The 16,569-nt window shown below is 43.4% G+C and overlaps 1 protein-coding gene across 2 annotated transcripts; it reads right to left on the minus strand.

Moving 5' to 3' along the window:
* Nucleotides 1–1,094: 1,094 nt before the first annotated feature.
* Nucleotides 1,095–13,176, minus strand: HIGD1A (HIG1 hypoxia inducible domain family member 1A). Of its 2 annotated transcripts, none has more exons than XM_054990764.1 (4): nt 13,096–13,176; nt 7,548–7,655; nt 6,011–6,145; nt 1,095–2,111 (listed from the first exon to the last, which is right to left on the minus strand). In XM_054990764.1, exons 2-4 carry the CDS (start codon nt 7,648–7,650, stop codon nt 2,062–2,064), a joined length of 288 nt encoding a protein of 95 aa, XP_054846739.1. In that variant the 5' UTR covers nt 7,651–7,655; nt 13,096–13,176; the 3' UTR covers nt 1,095–2,061. The 2 variants fall into 2 exon arrangements, with proteins under 2 accessions (XP_054846739.1, XP_054846740.1); XM_054990765.1 differs by having other exon boundaries at nt 13,101–13,157.
* Nucleotides 13,177–16,569: the final 3,393 nt, after the last annotated feature.

The following is a 16,569-nucleotide window of genomic DNA, read 5'->3' on the forward strand; positions in this document are numbered from 1 at the left end:
GCATTAACTTAGTTTATTTAAGAATGCTGCTCTTTAAACATGAGTAAGTGCCTAGGAGTTGAAGAATAACCTTCTTAGCCCTGAAAAAGCTGAAACTGAAACCATCACTTTTATATGTTTAGGTTCACCCAGGCCTCTACACGAGAGGCATGAAAGAGGCCGTAAGATTTTTCTTATTCTTCAGTGCTCCTCTCTCGGAAATACAGCTGCCAAGGCAAAGAAAACTGGCTACAGCCTTGAACCCAGGACTATTGACTACGCTTTTCTCAACAAAAGGGTATAGACAGGACCAGCCTAAGTTGAACAGGTGAAGCTCTCCCAGGAATTTCTTGCAGGAATTCCAGACTACATGCCTTGGTCCTGTACCACACATCGTTATTTCCCTTTCAAACCAAAAGCAGCCCTGGGAAAAATCCACCCCTCTTCGCCCTTCAATAAGCCTCTCAGTTCACACTCAAGAGGCATGGGTTAGCATTCTGACTTCTTGTTCTAAGAGGTGTACTTGCATTCTCTGCATGAAGTGTTTGCAAATCAACACAGCAAAGATTTCTCTCTCATTTTACAAGACACTACATTCACAGGCAAATTAAATTTAGCTAGAAATTAAACTACTGAGTTTCAGAGAAAAAAAGCATAGATTGCTGAAATGGCTTCCCAAGTGACTAAGAGCAAAGGTATTATTTTTTACTATTAAGATCTGTTCTAGCTGCAGTCCTAGTACCCCCATGATACTGTAGCTCTGTATCTACTCTTTTCTCCTCTGATGTAACTGGCTCCAGAAGAGGACCCTGTAGCAACGTGAAACTTTATTCTTACTTGCCTGTCAGCTGGCACGAAGAGGTCTTTGTAATACCACAAGCCCAAAATTTGCTTAAAACTCTACTTTCCCTCACTTTTAAAATTTTTGTAACATCTGGTCTGATGAAAAGTTCTAGGAAAGTTGAAAGTTCGCGCACTGCTATATGACAGACAGAAAGGGGGTCCTAAAGAAGATATTACATACGTAGATTGTTTTCCAGAAGAGGATAACTAGTACTGTCCATGCTTTTATCAGTCAACAAGACTGCACAAATCACTGCTGTCACACAGTAAGATTGTTCTTATGTAACGTATTTAATAAAACCAGTCATTGGATTAGACAGATGTACTGAATTAACATTATTTTCACTACCATGATGTAAGGAATGCAAACAACTTGAGATTTTTACAGATTTTAAACTCCACTGCAGACACATAATTCCCAAGTCTGTTAGAAATCAACACCTAGTTGTTGTTAAACATCACTTGGTGATTTGTGGAAGAAAATACTCAGCATAACCAATATTCCAAAGCATTCCAAGAGGTTTTTACTGCTAGAATTATTTCAAGAGTGAACTTTGAAGATCTTTAAAATACTGTGTAACATACACCCAACAAAAAAATGTGCAATTTACAAAAATAATTGTAAGAAACTGCAATGTCTCCTCCAGCCAAAGTAGTCAGGCTGCCACAATTTGATTACTACTGTGTAATAAATAAAAAAAATAATTTAATTGATTATTTAAGGCTTGATAATGTAGATGGGGGGGGGGGGAATCCAGGGACTAACCCACAACACAGTTTGTCTTAGAGGAGCTAAAAAGGTTTTAAAGAATTCAGAGCTAGTGAGAGTCAGACTGAGGTTCTTGTAACTCTTTGATCAGCGCGGCATAAACTGTGGCAAACCTCCCTCCGTTTCCTTGCTTCATTACTCCAATCACAGCCTTCAGAAGAGCACCAAGGAATGAAATTCTGGACCACAAAGAGTACCTGCCCATTCTGAACAGTGAAAAGGAAAGGTGAAGCAGGGTGAAATCTACAGACTATCAAAAGTGTGTGGCCTCAATCGAGAAAAGGGGAACACTGAGCACAACAACCTAAGCTGGAGTTCGACTGGCAGCACAGAAGTGCTTACACTAGCAATGAGATGTATTATTGTTTAGAACTACCCCCTCGTGTTTTGTGTTCATTGCTGAACCACCTCAGTGTCACGTCTATCACTCAAGCACATAAGAACATCAGCACACACAGGTTGGCTTTTCTCTAGGGTTTGGGTTTGGCCAAGTATTCCCGATACATCGAATAAAGCACACCTGAAAGACAAAGAGAGAAAAGAAAAGGGTTGTTATTAGTGAAATCAGGATAAAATTCAAAGTGGATTTTATCTGGCTGAAAGGAAGGCACCACGGCAGCTCCAATGAATAAGGCTATATTATAATAAAATGGTTCCGGAGAGCACAATGGGACCGTACCACTGCATGTAGTATGTATTATCTGTTTGCTGTATGATCCTGATCTCACTGCACTACTTTCTACTTATGTAACACTGTTTTCTACATTGTTTAACATACCATATCTAATACTTTATGCTTTGTTTCAGATTTCTGTAACTTATTCTGTTACTTATTAGACATCTCATCGATTGCATTAACTTACACTACAGAATCCACCTTGAGTCTCAGTAAGAAAGGTGGACTATATGTATGTTAAATAAATACCCGGAACAATATAGAAGCTACAGCTGAGCAGCTCCCAACCAACAGCTGAGAAGAGACAGAAACGCTAGAATACTACAATTACTCCTTCCAACTACATGGTATTGCAGTAATATAGATTAAAGCACATTATACTAATCAACGTTAAGCTAATACATAGTAATGGTTTGTATTCTGGGTGAACTTTTAAACTTTGCATGAACTGTCTATGCATTTTTTTAGTGTTAGGTAACCAAAACAGGTGCGCTTTAATCTTTTGACAGCTAATTAAAAATAGTGGACTCCATCTAGATTAATGTTTCTTTATCAGAGACTGGACCAATAGTGATCTAGTATCTTAACTCTTTCTGTCATTTCTCTCAAATGTATAGCTTTGTTTTGCAAGTTGGATATAAGGTCATTTTTGGGCTAATTAGAAGATTATGCAATAGAAATTATGAATATTCAACGAAGCATTAAACCAATCATAGTTTGCTTATGCTATTAGTGAAAAGATCTTAGATATTTGCATATGATAACCTATAAAACATGTTAATCTAGATAATGGGTTAGAGTTCTAATTGGAAGAAATCTCATGAAGATTAGGTGAGATTTTTATCTTTGCATTGTAGGCTATGAAAATCTTAATGCATTTTGTAAGAGCTTTGATTATTTTAAACTTAAAGAGTTAATTAGGAAATGTTAGCAAACGTAATTCTGATTGCCTTTCTGTGTTCTATTTTTGTAGGACTTATATTAATAGTTATATATTTTCTAATTACTTGCTTCATTAAAAAAATAGGGTGTATTTCCAATAAAAGAAATAAATTCTAACAGGTGTCTGAGTATCATAGACTCATAGTTGGAAGGGGCCATACAGACCATCTAGGCCAACCCCCTGCCCAGTGCAGGATCAGCCTAAAGCATCTCTGACAAGTATTCATCCAGCCTCTTCTTGAAAACTGCCAGTGAATGGGAGCTCACCACCTCCCTAGGCCACTGATTCTACTTTTGAACTACTCTAACCTTGAAAAAGTTCTTCCTAATATCCAGCCGGTACCTTTCTGCATGTAATTTAAGCCCATTGCTTCAGGTCCTACCCTCTGTTGCCAACTGGAACAGCTCCTTGCCCTCCTCCAAATGACAGCCTTTCAAATACTTAAAGAGAGCAATCATGTCCCCCCTCAACCTCCTCTTCTCCAAACGAAACATTCCCAAGGCCCTCAGTCTTTCCTCCTAGGGCTCAGTCTCCAGAGCCCTGATCATTCTTGTCGCTCTCCTCTGCACCCTCTCGATTTTGTCCACATCCTTTTTGAAGTGAGGCCTCCAGAACTGCACACAATACTCCAGGTGTGGCCTGACCAAGGCAGTGTAGAGAGTACTTTGATTAGAAGCGGCAAAGCAATAAAGAACCTTTTATAAATAAATGTACTGAGAAGCAAACCGTTCAAAAGGACAATTTTGCTTGACAGGTCTGGAAGTAATTGCTGAACGCTATCCAAGAGAAAAGATGACTCTTTCCTTTGGAATAGTGGAAGCTCAGTTAAGACACAGACAGCAGAGCCTGTTACAACGGGATGCACACTTTCCTGAAGGAAAGGCAAGGAAAAAGAAAGGGATGATCAAATCCCGCTGCTCGCTCTAGCTGAGGATCTGTCGGTCACCTTGCTGAAAAGAACTAGAGCTGCCTCTAACAGCTCTTTCTGTCTAGCTACCATGTTCGCCTCTGTATCCTTTATAGAACTCTGAATATACAGAAGAGGAAGATACCCCAACAATAGTGCAACTTCTCAGGGAGGCTGCAGTGAAAGACAGAGCTAGGAGTTTGACAGGGCAGGAGCACGGTAAGACACATCTAGTCAGATGTAGATCTTTCAAGATGCAATCCCAGGGTTCAACGGAAGCTCGCTCAGCCCTTCACACTGCCCCGATAAGCAAAATGCACACAAAGCCACAAGGCACGCACGAAAGGGCAAGAACTGGAAGACTCAGGAGATACCATCTATGGAAGACTGGATTTTGAAAGTTCTGAATATGGCAGAAATGGACAAACTAACGAGGAAATTGAAAGAGCAAGAAGTATTGGAATATACATTAAGTTGGGAAAAATTCAAGAAATATGTGGAGAAAAAGTGGGACATGAAGGGGAAATTGTGGTCTTTGGATAGTTGTTAAGGGGGAGATAGAACTTTACTTAAGGTTAAAAGGGGGTATATTTTACTGTATTTTACTGGATTAGTATAGAGTTATAGTATTATAGTATTATAAAGTTAAGAGTAAGATAGTGTATTCATATGGGAAGTAATAAGGTTGAATAATAAGGTTGAATAGGTAAAAGGGAGTACATATAATATTTTTGTGATGTACTAGAAGCAATAGATTTATAATATAGATAATAGGTATTTAAGGATTAGTATATTATATATATATATATATATTTAGTTAGTATACGTACCTATTATATACTTATATATTTTGTATACTTTTAAGTTAGATAAGTATTATACTGATATAGTTAATACAATTAAATAGACTAGATTAGTATGTATTATACAGATATATATTATACATATTATTATAGATTTTAAGAATTTATAGTATATATTCTTTAGATTAAGTTGGGTATGGAAAACTGTTGGGAGTCATTAGATAAGGGAGGGGGGAAAGGATGGGGAAAATGTAATGGGGTGGAAAATGATATTGATTATGATGGTTGTTGTGGGTTTTCCGGGCTGTATTGCCGTGGTCTTGGCATTGTAGTTCCTGACGTTTCGCCAGCAGCTGTGGCTGGCATCTTCAGAGGTGTAGCACCAAAAGACAGAGATCTCTCAGTGTCACTGTCTTTTGGTGCTACACCTCTGAAGATGCCAGCCACAGCTGCTGGCGAAACGTCAGGAACTACAATGCCAAGACCACGGCAATACAGCCCGGAAAACCCACAACAACCATCGTTCTCCGTCCGTGAAAGCCTTCGACAATACATCGATATTGATTATCATGTTTATCTTTGTTAACCCATCCAATAAAAATTTTTGAAAAAAACAAAACAAAAGGGCAGAAACTAATTACAAAATTATGGAATTCTATCCCCAGGGAGATTTGTCCGCCCCCCTCTATTATTCCACCAGCGGGTAAAGACTTTTCTGTTCCATTTGGCCTTCGCTCACTGACCCTCCTTCCTGTGTGTGTGTTTAATTTAATTGTTGACTGTAGTTGTTTTTATACTATGTATTTCAAAAGCCTGTTTTAATCACATTTGATTGTTTGCCGCCTTGGGGACCCCAAACTAGACAGAAAGGCGGCAGAAAAATATTTTAAATAAAATAAATAACAGTGCTGGCATATGATTTCTGCCATCATGTTGCCATCTTGGAATTCAGTGTGCACCGTATGTTCAAGTCACCCCTTTTGCAGACACCGTAATAAATTGGAACAAAGATTTGTGGGAATGATTAATAGGCCAAATGCCAACAGAAGGATCAGCAGGGCGGAACACACTCTCCCCATTTGGTACGCACCGCAGGTCATTGCGCCCACGACGAAGCCCTGCGCTCCCACACGCATGTGAATCAGATGGACGGACATTTTGGTGTCCCCTCTGTGCTTCAGTTTGTAGAGCCCGTAGGCCACCACGGCTGCAAATCCTGCAATGCCTGGAGAAGCGGAGAAAGGCAGCGCCAGTCAGGGATTGGACTATAAAGTTTATATGCCTTTGCTGTAATACTGCAATACTCTTTACTGCTGAACTCCATTCAAAGCAGCTGTAAAAGCAATGGCTAGGATCCAAGGAGTTGCTTAGGTTCACAACAGGGGTTGGCCTGGACCCAGGAATTTTTGGCTTTCCCCCCCCTTTGAAGACCTGCCTCCCCAACCCCCATTACAAACTGCTTTTGAAATATCTCTCAGCATGAAGGACTGCTATTTCAAAAACCAAGTCAAAAGATTACAACCCTCCCCCCGCCCCACACTCACACCACAATCAGGGGAACCAGTCAGATGGTTCTCTGGTTCCTGGCCAACAGGTCAAACACATCAGCAGAAATGTACTCGATGTTTCCTAGTATTCTACAGTAACTTGGTATCTTGGTAACATGAAGGACATAGATTAGATCTGATCTGAGAAGCATCACCTTGTGGCCCCCAAGTTTAATGTCTGCTGCATAGTTTTAAGTGGAGGATCTGTCTCCAATTTGTTAGAACTTAGCAATCCCATCTTTTGATTGTTATTCTGTCAAAGTAGTGAAGGTTCCCAGGCATACTAGCATCCAGGGAACGGAGGGAGTTCCGGCACCTCTTGAAAATGGTCACATGCCACCGGCTATGTGACCATTTTCGCCGAGGGTGATTTAAACTTCCAGCTGACCCAAACTGACCCCCCCCCCGTTCCAGCTGACCCAAAGTGACGTCATTGTGCAGTCCTGAGTCCCACCACCTCTTTTCCCAGGAAAAAAGCCCTGCTGGCATCCTACATCACAAATCACATAAGCCAGTGATTGATTATACTGCCCCTTTCTAACTTGGGTAGCAGAACTACATAGCATTCCTCAAGATGACTTCCTTGTCCATTCAGGTGGATTGAGGCAAAGTTCAGATCCTCTAACGCACCCTGCCAATTCGTATATACGTGTAGTGACTGCTAGAGGTAAGCTTGCCACTTCAGCCCCAATGGCATTTTCAAAGATTCAGCCAACAATGAGGATGTAGGACGTCAAGCTTACGTCCCTGCGTGGGTAAAGCAGTCCTACAAAGATGCAATATCAATTCCCTCTTGGTACATTAGGCAAGGATACATGTATGAGAAACATGAGCACGCTCAAGTCCCCAACTTAAAGCTATTTCCTGAAGAATAGGCCTGGATGCCTCAGACTTTAAGAAATCACAGTTGCTCCCATACTGGATAGAACGAGGAAGTAATATTTCAAGGCAATTTCCTGTTTGTACTGTCGGATTAACCCTGCATTATATTCACACCCACTGCCTAGCCCTGGGGCACTTGAGTATTTTTTTCTAGTTCAAAGAGGCAATTGTAAAATAAACTCTGTAAGGATGACTTACCAACTGGGACAAACGGTGACTCCCGAGACTTTTTAATCAGCTTTGAGGTCTGGCTCTCTTCTGTCTCATAGCTAGGGAGAGGAGTTTCTGAAGAGGATGACATGTTGACTGCAAGAAAAGAAGAAGAAAACCATTAAGAAACAACTAAATTCATCCTCTGCTGAAAAACCCAGAAGTTCTTTACATTTCGTTCAGACCTTGCTTAATCCAGCTTTATGGTTCAGATGCTTAGAAGGCTAGCTCAGCATCTAGCGGTCTGATGTCCTTCCTCTCAATCCATCGATGCTACAAGCTGCTGTGCGCTTAAGATAACTCAAAACCCCACAGAGGTGTACTTCTTACAGCAGACCAACCAAGCTGAAGAGCCCTTCTTTCAAGGCTAGTATAGCCTGGCTCTGGATCGAGAGGGGACACACATTATTTCAGGGTTTGCTATCAGGAAGAAACTATAGCAGGGGTGGCCAAACCGCGGCTTGCATGTGGCTCTTCTAGACATATTGTGTGGCTCCCAGAGGTCTCTTGAGTATTGCCATGGCTGTACAGTTTATTTTAGTTTAGTTTCTTTCCCTCCCTTCCCTTCTTTCCTTCCATGTCTTTCCCTCCCTCCCTTTCCTTCTTTGCACGTCTTTCATATTTTCAATAAAAATGTTGGGATTGCCAGGTCCAACTTAGAAAATACCTGGGTACTTTGTGGGTGAAGCCTATCAAGGATGTGATATCACCTTTGTCAAAGGTCAGGTGACGGCTCTTCCTAAGCTCCACCCCTTCCGATTATGGCACTTCCAGCATACTGCACCAAAACCCCACCCCTTCCTGTGATGTCAGTTTCAGGACACTCCCCCAAACTCGCCTCTTCCTCTGAAGTCACTTCAACGCATCACGCCTTGCAGCTCTCAAACATCTGATGTTTATTCTATGTGGCTCTTACATTAAGCACGTTTGGCCACCCTTGAACTATAGCATCACCTGGGTTCAGGCCAAGCCCGCTTCTCCCACTGGCTGTTTTAGCATACAGATGAGCAAGGTAGCGAAGAATGGACTGAAAATTTTGCCGAGGCATATTTTAGGCCTGGTTTCATCCAATCCCGGTCTTTTCAAATAACTTGTACAGGCGAGTCAAGACAGCTAGTCTGCACTCTTTGACTACAGTTATTGTGCTTTGCAAATGAAAAGTACAAGGTGTGTTGTGAAGCACCACTGCTGATCTGCCCTCAAGTCACAATAGTGAGACCTTCCAATGGAAGTGTGGGGAGGGGTCATAGCAGAAGGACCCAGCTCTGCCGCTAAAGAGCGGGCGCCTCTCATTTAACACAATATGCAAAAAACAAGGATTGTAAAGTCCTCGGCCTACAAGCAGCAGAAGCCTTTCTGAATTATGTCAAGGCCCAGGATAGGGTGGGGCTGGACAGGAGAGGCCACTGAGGGCCTGGCAATGTCTAGGCTATGACGTGTCAAGAGGAGCAGAAATAGGCACCAATTCTAAGATACTCTAAGAATTTTAAGATATTCTAAGAAGACAGATGCCTCAAAGGCTGCCCCCGAAATCTAGGGACTGTGAAACGGAAGCTGACTATTTCAAACAGAATTTGTGATATTTTGACCCCCGTCCCTTAATCAAGCTACAGGAAGCTTCTAAAACCTCACGAGAGTCGAGACAGTATTCAATAATGACCGTCCAACTAAAAGCTGAAGGTCAGAGAGAGACTTTTCACAAAGGATATGGAAAACAAGGAACAGAACAAAGCTATTCTTTAAAACTACCCATGGCACTAAATCAGCCTGAACGCTGGGGTATCTCCTAGTGCCTTAGGAAGACATCAAGTCACAGACGTTAATGACATCTTAGTAACTCTTGGCTGTTTCATATATTCCAATTCTCCAGTGTACGTTAAACAAAGAAGAGGACAAGTTTTTAGCCACGACATGAATACAGACAGGGAGCTAAAGCTTCATACCGTTCCTGAGTGTGGAATTATGGAACTCAACAAAGGCCTCAAGCAGTGGGAACATGCCACAGAGCAGGGCCGATTCCAGACGGCCCTCTGCAATCCGAAACGTTGCGCGTTGTCGCGCGTCATCGCGCGGAAAACGCGAAATATCGCGTTTTCTCGCACGAGTTTTGTGCGACCTCACGCAAAACTCGTGCGAGAAAACGCGATATTTTGCGTTTTCCGCGCAATGACGCGCGACAACGCGCAACGTTTCGGATTGCAGAGGGCCGTCTGGAATCGGCCCAGGTTTTCAAAAGGTGGTAGCCCTAAACTGACAATGCCCAAATATCAGTGCTCGGAAATGTGGGTCCACCACACATTTCAGAGGCTCTGGTATGCCTCAAGTATCTGATAAATACGTCACTGCGTGACACGCTGCTCTGATCTTGCCTTCTTCCAGTCATCCCCCATTGTTGGCAAGTACTCCTGCCGCTTCTTCATTGGTCATGTGTGAATGGACCATTCACCAGCCAAACTACCCTCCACAGCTCATGGAGAGCCATATTCACAATTACCAGCAACCAAAAAGAGCCACGTAACATTTGTATGCCCAGCACATCGCCCCAAACACAGACGTACAACCCTCTAATTGCCAGAGTATCTCTGCGCACGTAGGGCTCTCCCTGCCCACCACTGTTGAACCTTAGCCAGCCTTTGTATATAATAATAATAACTATACTGTATCTGGAGTGACGGAAAGGCTTCCCTCTGTGCCTTCTGGCTCAGCAGCTCAGGCAACAGTGAGACTGCCAACACACCCAGAAAAGAGCAAACCAGTCATGGAGAAAGGGGAGAGAAATCACCCCTACCTCGTTGTGGCAAGATTGCTCTTGGTGTGGCTACCAGAATGATGGCAGCAGTGGTTGTATTGTCTCCTCAGTGGCCAGATTGCTCTCCTCCAGGCAGCTTTTTTGGTGTTAGGATGGGAGTTCAGAAGCTGTGGAGAAGGATTGGAGGATTGAAGTGCCGCATTTGAGAACAGGGCTCAGAAGAGCCACAAATGGCAGGTCAAAGAGCCACACGGGACTCCCGAGTCACAGAGTATCATTTGCCTAGACAGCAGAAGTACTTTCCCTAAGGAGACATGCCCAGAACTGCTATTCCCAGTGAAATATGGGAGGGGGAGTCCTCAGCTACTTTAAAAAGAAACTTTTCCAGGTGCAGCATCTATAATTTCAGTTAAGGAAAAAAAAAATCTCAGCTATCAGAAGTTTGGGGAACACCGTCCCAGCCTTGAAAGCACCTACTTGATATTACAACACAGAGACTTCCCTTACGTATCAACTTTGGACAAGTTCTCATTCTTCCGCCTCAGTTGCATCATATTCTCACTGCCAGCCCCTTTCAGGCCTCCAATTGCATCATCACCGGTTGTCCTGATTACACATTCTGTAACTCATTCTATTCCCAGAACCCTTCCACGCACTTCAGACGCACATCTTTACACACACACACGTGGTTGAATGCTTGACCCTAAGACACAATCACTAACTGCATTTGTTGTATCGTTGATTTTAATGTTTGCATTTTATATGTATGTTGTAAACCGCTTTGAGCACCAGACATGGTGGAGAGGGAGTATATAAGTTAAATAAATAAATCTATCCCACCTCCTCTATCTATCTAGCACATCTTCATCCTACCGTTCCTCCAGAAAGGCTCACGGCACTCACACAGATCTCCTTCCTGTCTTTCACCTGATCTCTTCCTCATTCTGTCTGCTAAACACCCTAGCAGAGAATGTCATTTTGTTTCAAGGGTAACTCTTGAAGGTTTGAACTCTGCAGAATCCATTTTGCTTCACTTTTTTTTTTAAAAAAAGCTAGAAATAAAGAATCAAACAAATTAATGGCTAATACTACTTCACCAGCGCATAATGAAAGTCGGGGCTTTTTTTTCTGGGAAAAGAGGTGGTGGAACTCAGTGAGTTGCCAGCACAGGGAGCAACTCTTGACGGGAGGTGGTGCCCCTGGTACCACATGTGCGTGCGCGCAATATGTGCACATGCTTCCAGGACAAATGATGTTACTTTGGGTCAGCTGGAAAGAGGGGGGAGTTTTTAAAAGTTTAAATCACCCTCAGCGAAAATGGTCACATGGCTGGTGGCCCCTCCCCTTGATCTCCAGACAGAGGGGAGTTTAGATTGCCCTCCGTGCCACTGTGTCCATTTTCAAGAGGTTCCAGAACTCCATTCCACTGTGAAAAAAAGCCCTGATGAAAATGCTATGTGTTTTAATATAATTTTATGTGCTTTAGCATTGTTGTTTTATCATTTGTTGCTCTTATTTCATGTTTTACTTGGGTGTTTTAATGGGTCAATAGTGACTGCCTTTGGCCACCTGCAATAAACTTTTTTTCTGTTTAAAACAAACTAAATTTATGGAGAGACAGAGAATGATTCACCTAGCAAGCTTGCATGGCAGAGCAGGGACTTGAACCTTGCTCTCCCAGATCCTATTCCAGCACGCTAACCACTACTTATGAATGCCATGAGACAAAAGATTTGCAAAGACTACGAAGTCAAAAATGCCACCAGGCATATACTAATATTCAGTTGCAGAAAGAAGGGGAGAAGAGAAACAAATCTCCCGTCCAAATGCAGGGCAGCCACCCCAACAAAGGTCAGCTTAACTTTATGTATTTGTTCCCTGCCTTTCTCTACAATGGGACCCAAAGGGGCTGACACCATCCTCCTCGCCTCCATTTTGTTCTCACAACAACCCTGCAAGGTAGACGAGGCTGAGCGTGTATAAGCAGCCCAAGGTTACCCAAGCAAGCATGCACAGCAGAGCAGAGGATCGAACCTGGCTCTCCCAGGTCCTATTCCCGCATGCTAACCACTACTTATGAAAGCCATGAGACAAAAGATTGACAAAGGCTATAAACCATAAGTTAAATGTGCCACGGATCATATACTAATATTGCAGAAAGAAGGGGAAATGGAGAGAAATGGATCTCCCGTCCAAATGCAAGGCAGCAGCCACCCCAAAGTTTGGCTTAACTTTATGTATCTATTCCCTGCCTTTCTCCACAATGGGATCCAAAGGGGCTGATCTCTCCTCCATTTTGTTATCAGAACAACCCTGCAAGGTAGGCAAGGCTGAGCACGTGTAAGTGGCCCAAGGTCACCCAAAGGAAACTCGCATGGCAGAGCAGAGGATCGAACCTGGGTCTCCCAGGTCCTGACCCTCTAACCACGATCCTCACTTGCTTCTTGGGTGCATTTCGATCCCAGTCCCTCCTCTGAGGCATCTCTGGACCGTCCCTGTTCCCCTCACAACAACCCTGCCAGGTAGGCCAGGGAGAGGAAAAGTGTGGCTTAAAGCCACCAATCAGCTCCTAGCTCGCCCTTCCTCCTTGTTTCCCTCGTAACAACCCTGACAGGTAGGCCAAGGAAAAGAAAAAAGTGTTTTAAAGCCACCAATCAGCTCCTAGCTCGCACTTCCTCCCTGTTCCCCTCATAACAACCCTGCGAGGTGGGCTACGCTGAAGGAGAACGACGAGTCCAGGCTCGTGAACGAGGCTCGAGGCCTCGCCAGCCCCGGCCCTGCCCTCACCTCACCGGCGCGCTCTCCTGCCGAAGCCTCCCGAGCGAACGTCACGCCTCCGATTGAGCCGGCATCTGAGGCGACGGGGCCGAGGCGCCGCCGGCCCCGCCCCTTCGCCTCTCATTGGCCGAAACGCGTCGCTTCCAAGCGGGAAGGGCGGGTTAGCCGTGACGTCACCGAATTCCGTAGCCTCTGATTCGTCAGGGCGCGCGAAAGACGTTCAAAGGGACAGGACGTACCGATGGCTAACTGAGGTAAAAGAGGTTATGCAAGTCGTGACGGGGAAGCGGGTGCGGGAGGCCAGAAAAAGTGTAACGCTAAAAAGGAACCAGGGCAGACGCGCATTTTTACAGGCCGCGGTTTCTCTCTGCCGCCTCATTTGTTATTTCCAGAGGGAACTAATGTCACTCATGTGGGAGAACTCCAGGCCCTACCTGGAGGTTGGCAACTGTAAGCGAGAACAATGGCGCCAAGAAGGAAAAACTACATTTCCCAGCAAGGCCCGCGCCTTTTACAAACACGCTTCCCTATAGGTCTGCAGGGTCTTTTTTTCTCGTCATTGCCCCGCCCGGATTCGGATTTTCCCATGCTCCTCTTCGCGGCCACGCTTTGCATGATGACCTTACCAGCCCCTTGAAAGTCAATCGCTCTTCCTGACCAATCAGAGGGGCGGGAATGCGTTAACGTCATCGATCACCAGCCCCGCCCTCTTAGAAGTGGGCTCTTGCCTAATAAGGGGTTTTTTGTCATGGTGGCAGTTCAAAGAAATGATTGAAAAATACTGACTTCCACTGCATTATTATTTTATTATCCCAGTAGTAAAATAAATCTTTTTTTTAAATTTACTTTCTAGCCCGCCTTCTCACTGGGGCTCAAGGCGGATTACACAATGTGAGTCCCTATAGTCCCTTCAAAGACATTATATTTTTATAACTGCTGTACCTCGCCCTGAGCCCGCTTGCGGGAAGGGCAGGTTAGAAATGTAATAAATTATTATTATTATTATTTCAATAAACAGTTTAAGAGGATATATACACGCAAATTTGCAAAGGTTTTTTAATAGATTTAGAATTATTTTTATGTCATTTATTTTCTACCTTTCTCTTGTAGACTCAAAAATGCTTTTTATTCAGATAGGAGGGCTGTATTATAAGGAGATGCTTCACTAACGAGTTAGAGACTGTAGACTTCACCATTATGTTGCTTTACGTCCTATCTATTGTGTTAAGTATGTGCTCCTATGTGCTACCTGTGCTTCAAATATGACCCTACTGGGTAGTTCTATATTGTCTAATGTCAGTCCTAGAATTGCTTATGTTGTTTCAGCTTTACTCCAACTCTGTATTGGATTTTTGCTAATGCTATGTCTTTGTACCCTATTCCATTGTTTATAGATATGTCCTTGATACTGATTGTACTAATCTCACACTATGTAATCCGCCTTGAGTTTCAGTAAGAAAGGCGGACTATAAATGACATAAAAATTAATTTATTAAATAATTTAGCAGCAGTGAGGGAGCTAAAAATCAGAAAATCTTTATAAATATTTTTTTATTTATAATACCAATCCAATGACACATAACAGTATAGATGTTTAGATTTTTTTAAAAGTTTTATTAAATTCTAACATGAACTTTGTTTAGGTCAGCTGTTGTTGAAACCCATATTGAACTGTTCATTGTGACATCAAAGTATTAAAGTTAATTAAAAGTAATAATGTCATGCATGTTAAAAATGAAGATATTGGCAATTCTCTTTGATTCAGGAGATAATCTAGAAATGAAATTCTAGCTGCCAAAATACGCCCTCCTAGTTGAGTGACTTATCTTACTGCTTGCTACAGCCTTTTTGGATTTGAGTTAGATGCCTTTTTACTTACTGATTCTATGTGATTTTTCCCTATTTGATGTGTTTAACCTTGTGTGATGTATTATTTATCATTGTTGTGACCTGCCCTGAGCCTGCTTGTGGAGAAGGCGGGCTACAAATGGAATGAAATGAAAATGAAATGAATTGAGTGGGTATTGCTATTTTTGGGAGATGTTTATTCCCTGACAAAATCCTCTTTGCACATTCTCAGAAGCAGTCTGTTCTTAGGTCCTTCCTTAGCAAAGTACATACTCCTTTGGCTCACCAGCATTCTCTCTGGCAACCCAAAACAGGGATCTGTGACCCCAGACATCCAGCCCCACCCCTCATGATCTGATGGAAAGTTGTAGATATGAAGCTTCTATGAATCTGCCTTTTGGCAGGGGATGGAGGGGGGGAGGGCAAGACTGAGTTGCTGAATCAATCTGCAACTGTACTTCTTTCCAAATCTAGATATTCTCATTTTTGTTATGAACATACTTGCACTGTAAACTTCTTGCAAATGACTGTTATTCAGATCGCTTCTGCTTCTGCAGGCCACAGCTGACCTTCCATTCTCATACAAATTACATTCCACCAGTGTGTCAAGAAGCCTAGGAAGAGATGGCACCTGGGGAAGTAGAACTCGGCTGTGTCCAGCCACTGTTGCTATATGACCTCTTCCTTCAGTCCAGGCACGATTTCTGTACCAACCTGACCAGCTGTTTGGTGCAGAACGCAGCTCTGGCAGTTCCCCAAAGAGGTCACATGTCAGGTGGCCCCACCCACCTGACTCTCGGCCATTTTGGGCCCATTTCAGCCTAGGTTAGGGCCGAAACAGCCCAGATCGGGCCTCTGACGGTGGATCAGTGTCCCACTCAGCAGTGGCTCGATCCTGACCATTTTGGGCCCCTTTTCGGCCATTTTCAGCCCCTTTTTGACATTTTGGGCCCATTTTCAGCCCTGAATGGCCAGGATTGGGTCCAAAACAGCCAGGGGGTGTGACATATACAAATCAGTTATGCTAATGACACACTTCTGGTGATGTCAAGGGGCGTGGCATATACTGATGAGTTATTCTAATGAGTTATACTAATTAGTTCCTCCAGCTCTTTTTCTGCAAAATGACCCCTGGTGCAGGTGATGGAAAGGTCAAACCAGAGCAAGGCATCTTTGTATGCCCTCCCTGCTTGTGAGCGGAATGATTTGGATCGCTCATGTTAAGATCAGAGAGTCCATGGGTGGGCTTTTAAAACTTAATCCCTGCACACTCTTCCCTCCTCTCATCCCTTGGCTTTGAAGCAAGTACATGCTGGGTGGTCTCTGTTGCTGGTGGGCCCCATGCTGTGCAAAACGTGTGACTTCCAGGAGCTTCCAGGAGCTTGCATTGCCTGGCTACAGCCATCTCACTGCTGCATTTCCTCCATTCCTTGGATCTTGTCAAGTTCCAGCCTACGGAAGTTGAGACTTCATGAGTCCCTTATGTTTGGTTTCAAAGGGAAATGAATACCAGCCATTGCCTGCATGGAAGAAATAATCCAGTTAATCCACCATCTCTGTAAGATTGCCATATTCTAGGGTTACCAACCTCCAGATGGTGGCTGGAGATCTCCCAGAATTACAACTGAGCTCCAA

The sequence above is a fragment of the Eublepharis macularius genome, chromosome 11, assembly GCF_028583425.1.
Source record: "Eublepharis macularius isolate TG4126 chromosome 11, MPM_Emac_v1.0, whole genome shotgun sequence".
NCBI classification, from domain to species: domain Eukaryota; kingdom Metazoa; phylum Chordata; class Lepidosauria; order Squamata; family Eublepharidae; genus Eublepharis; species Eublepharis macularius.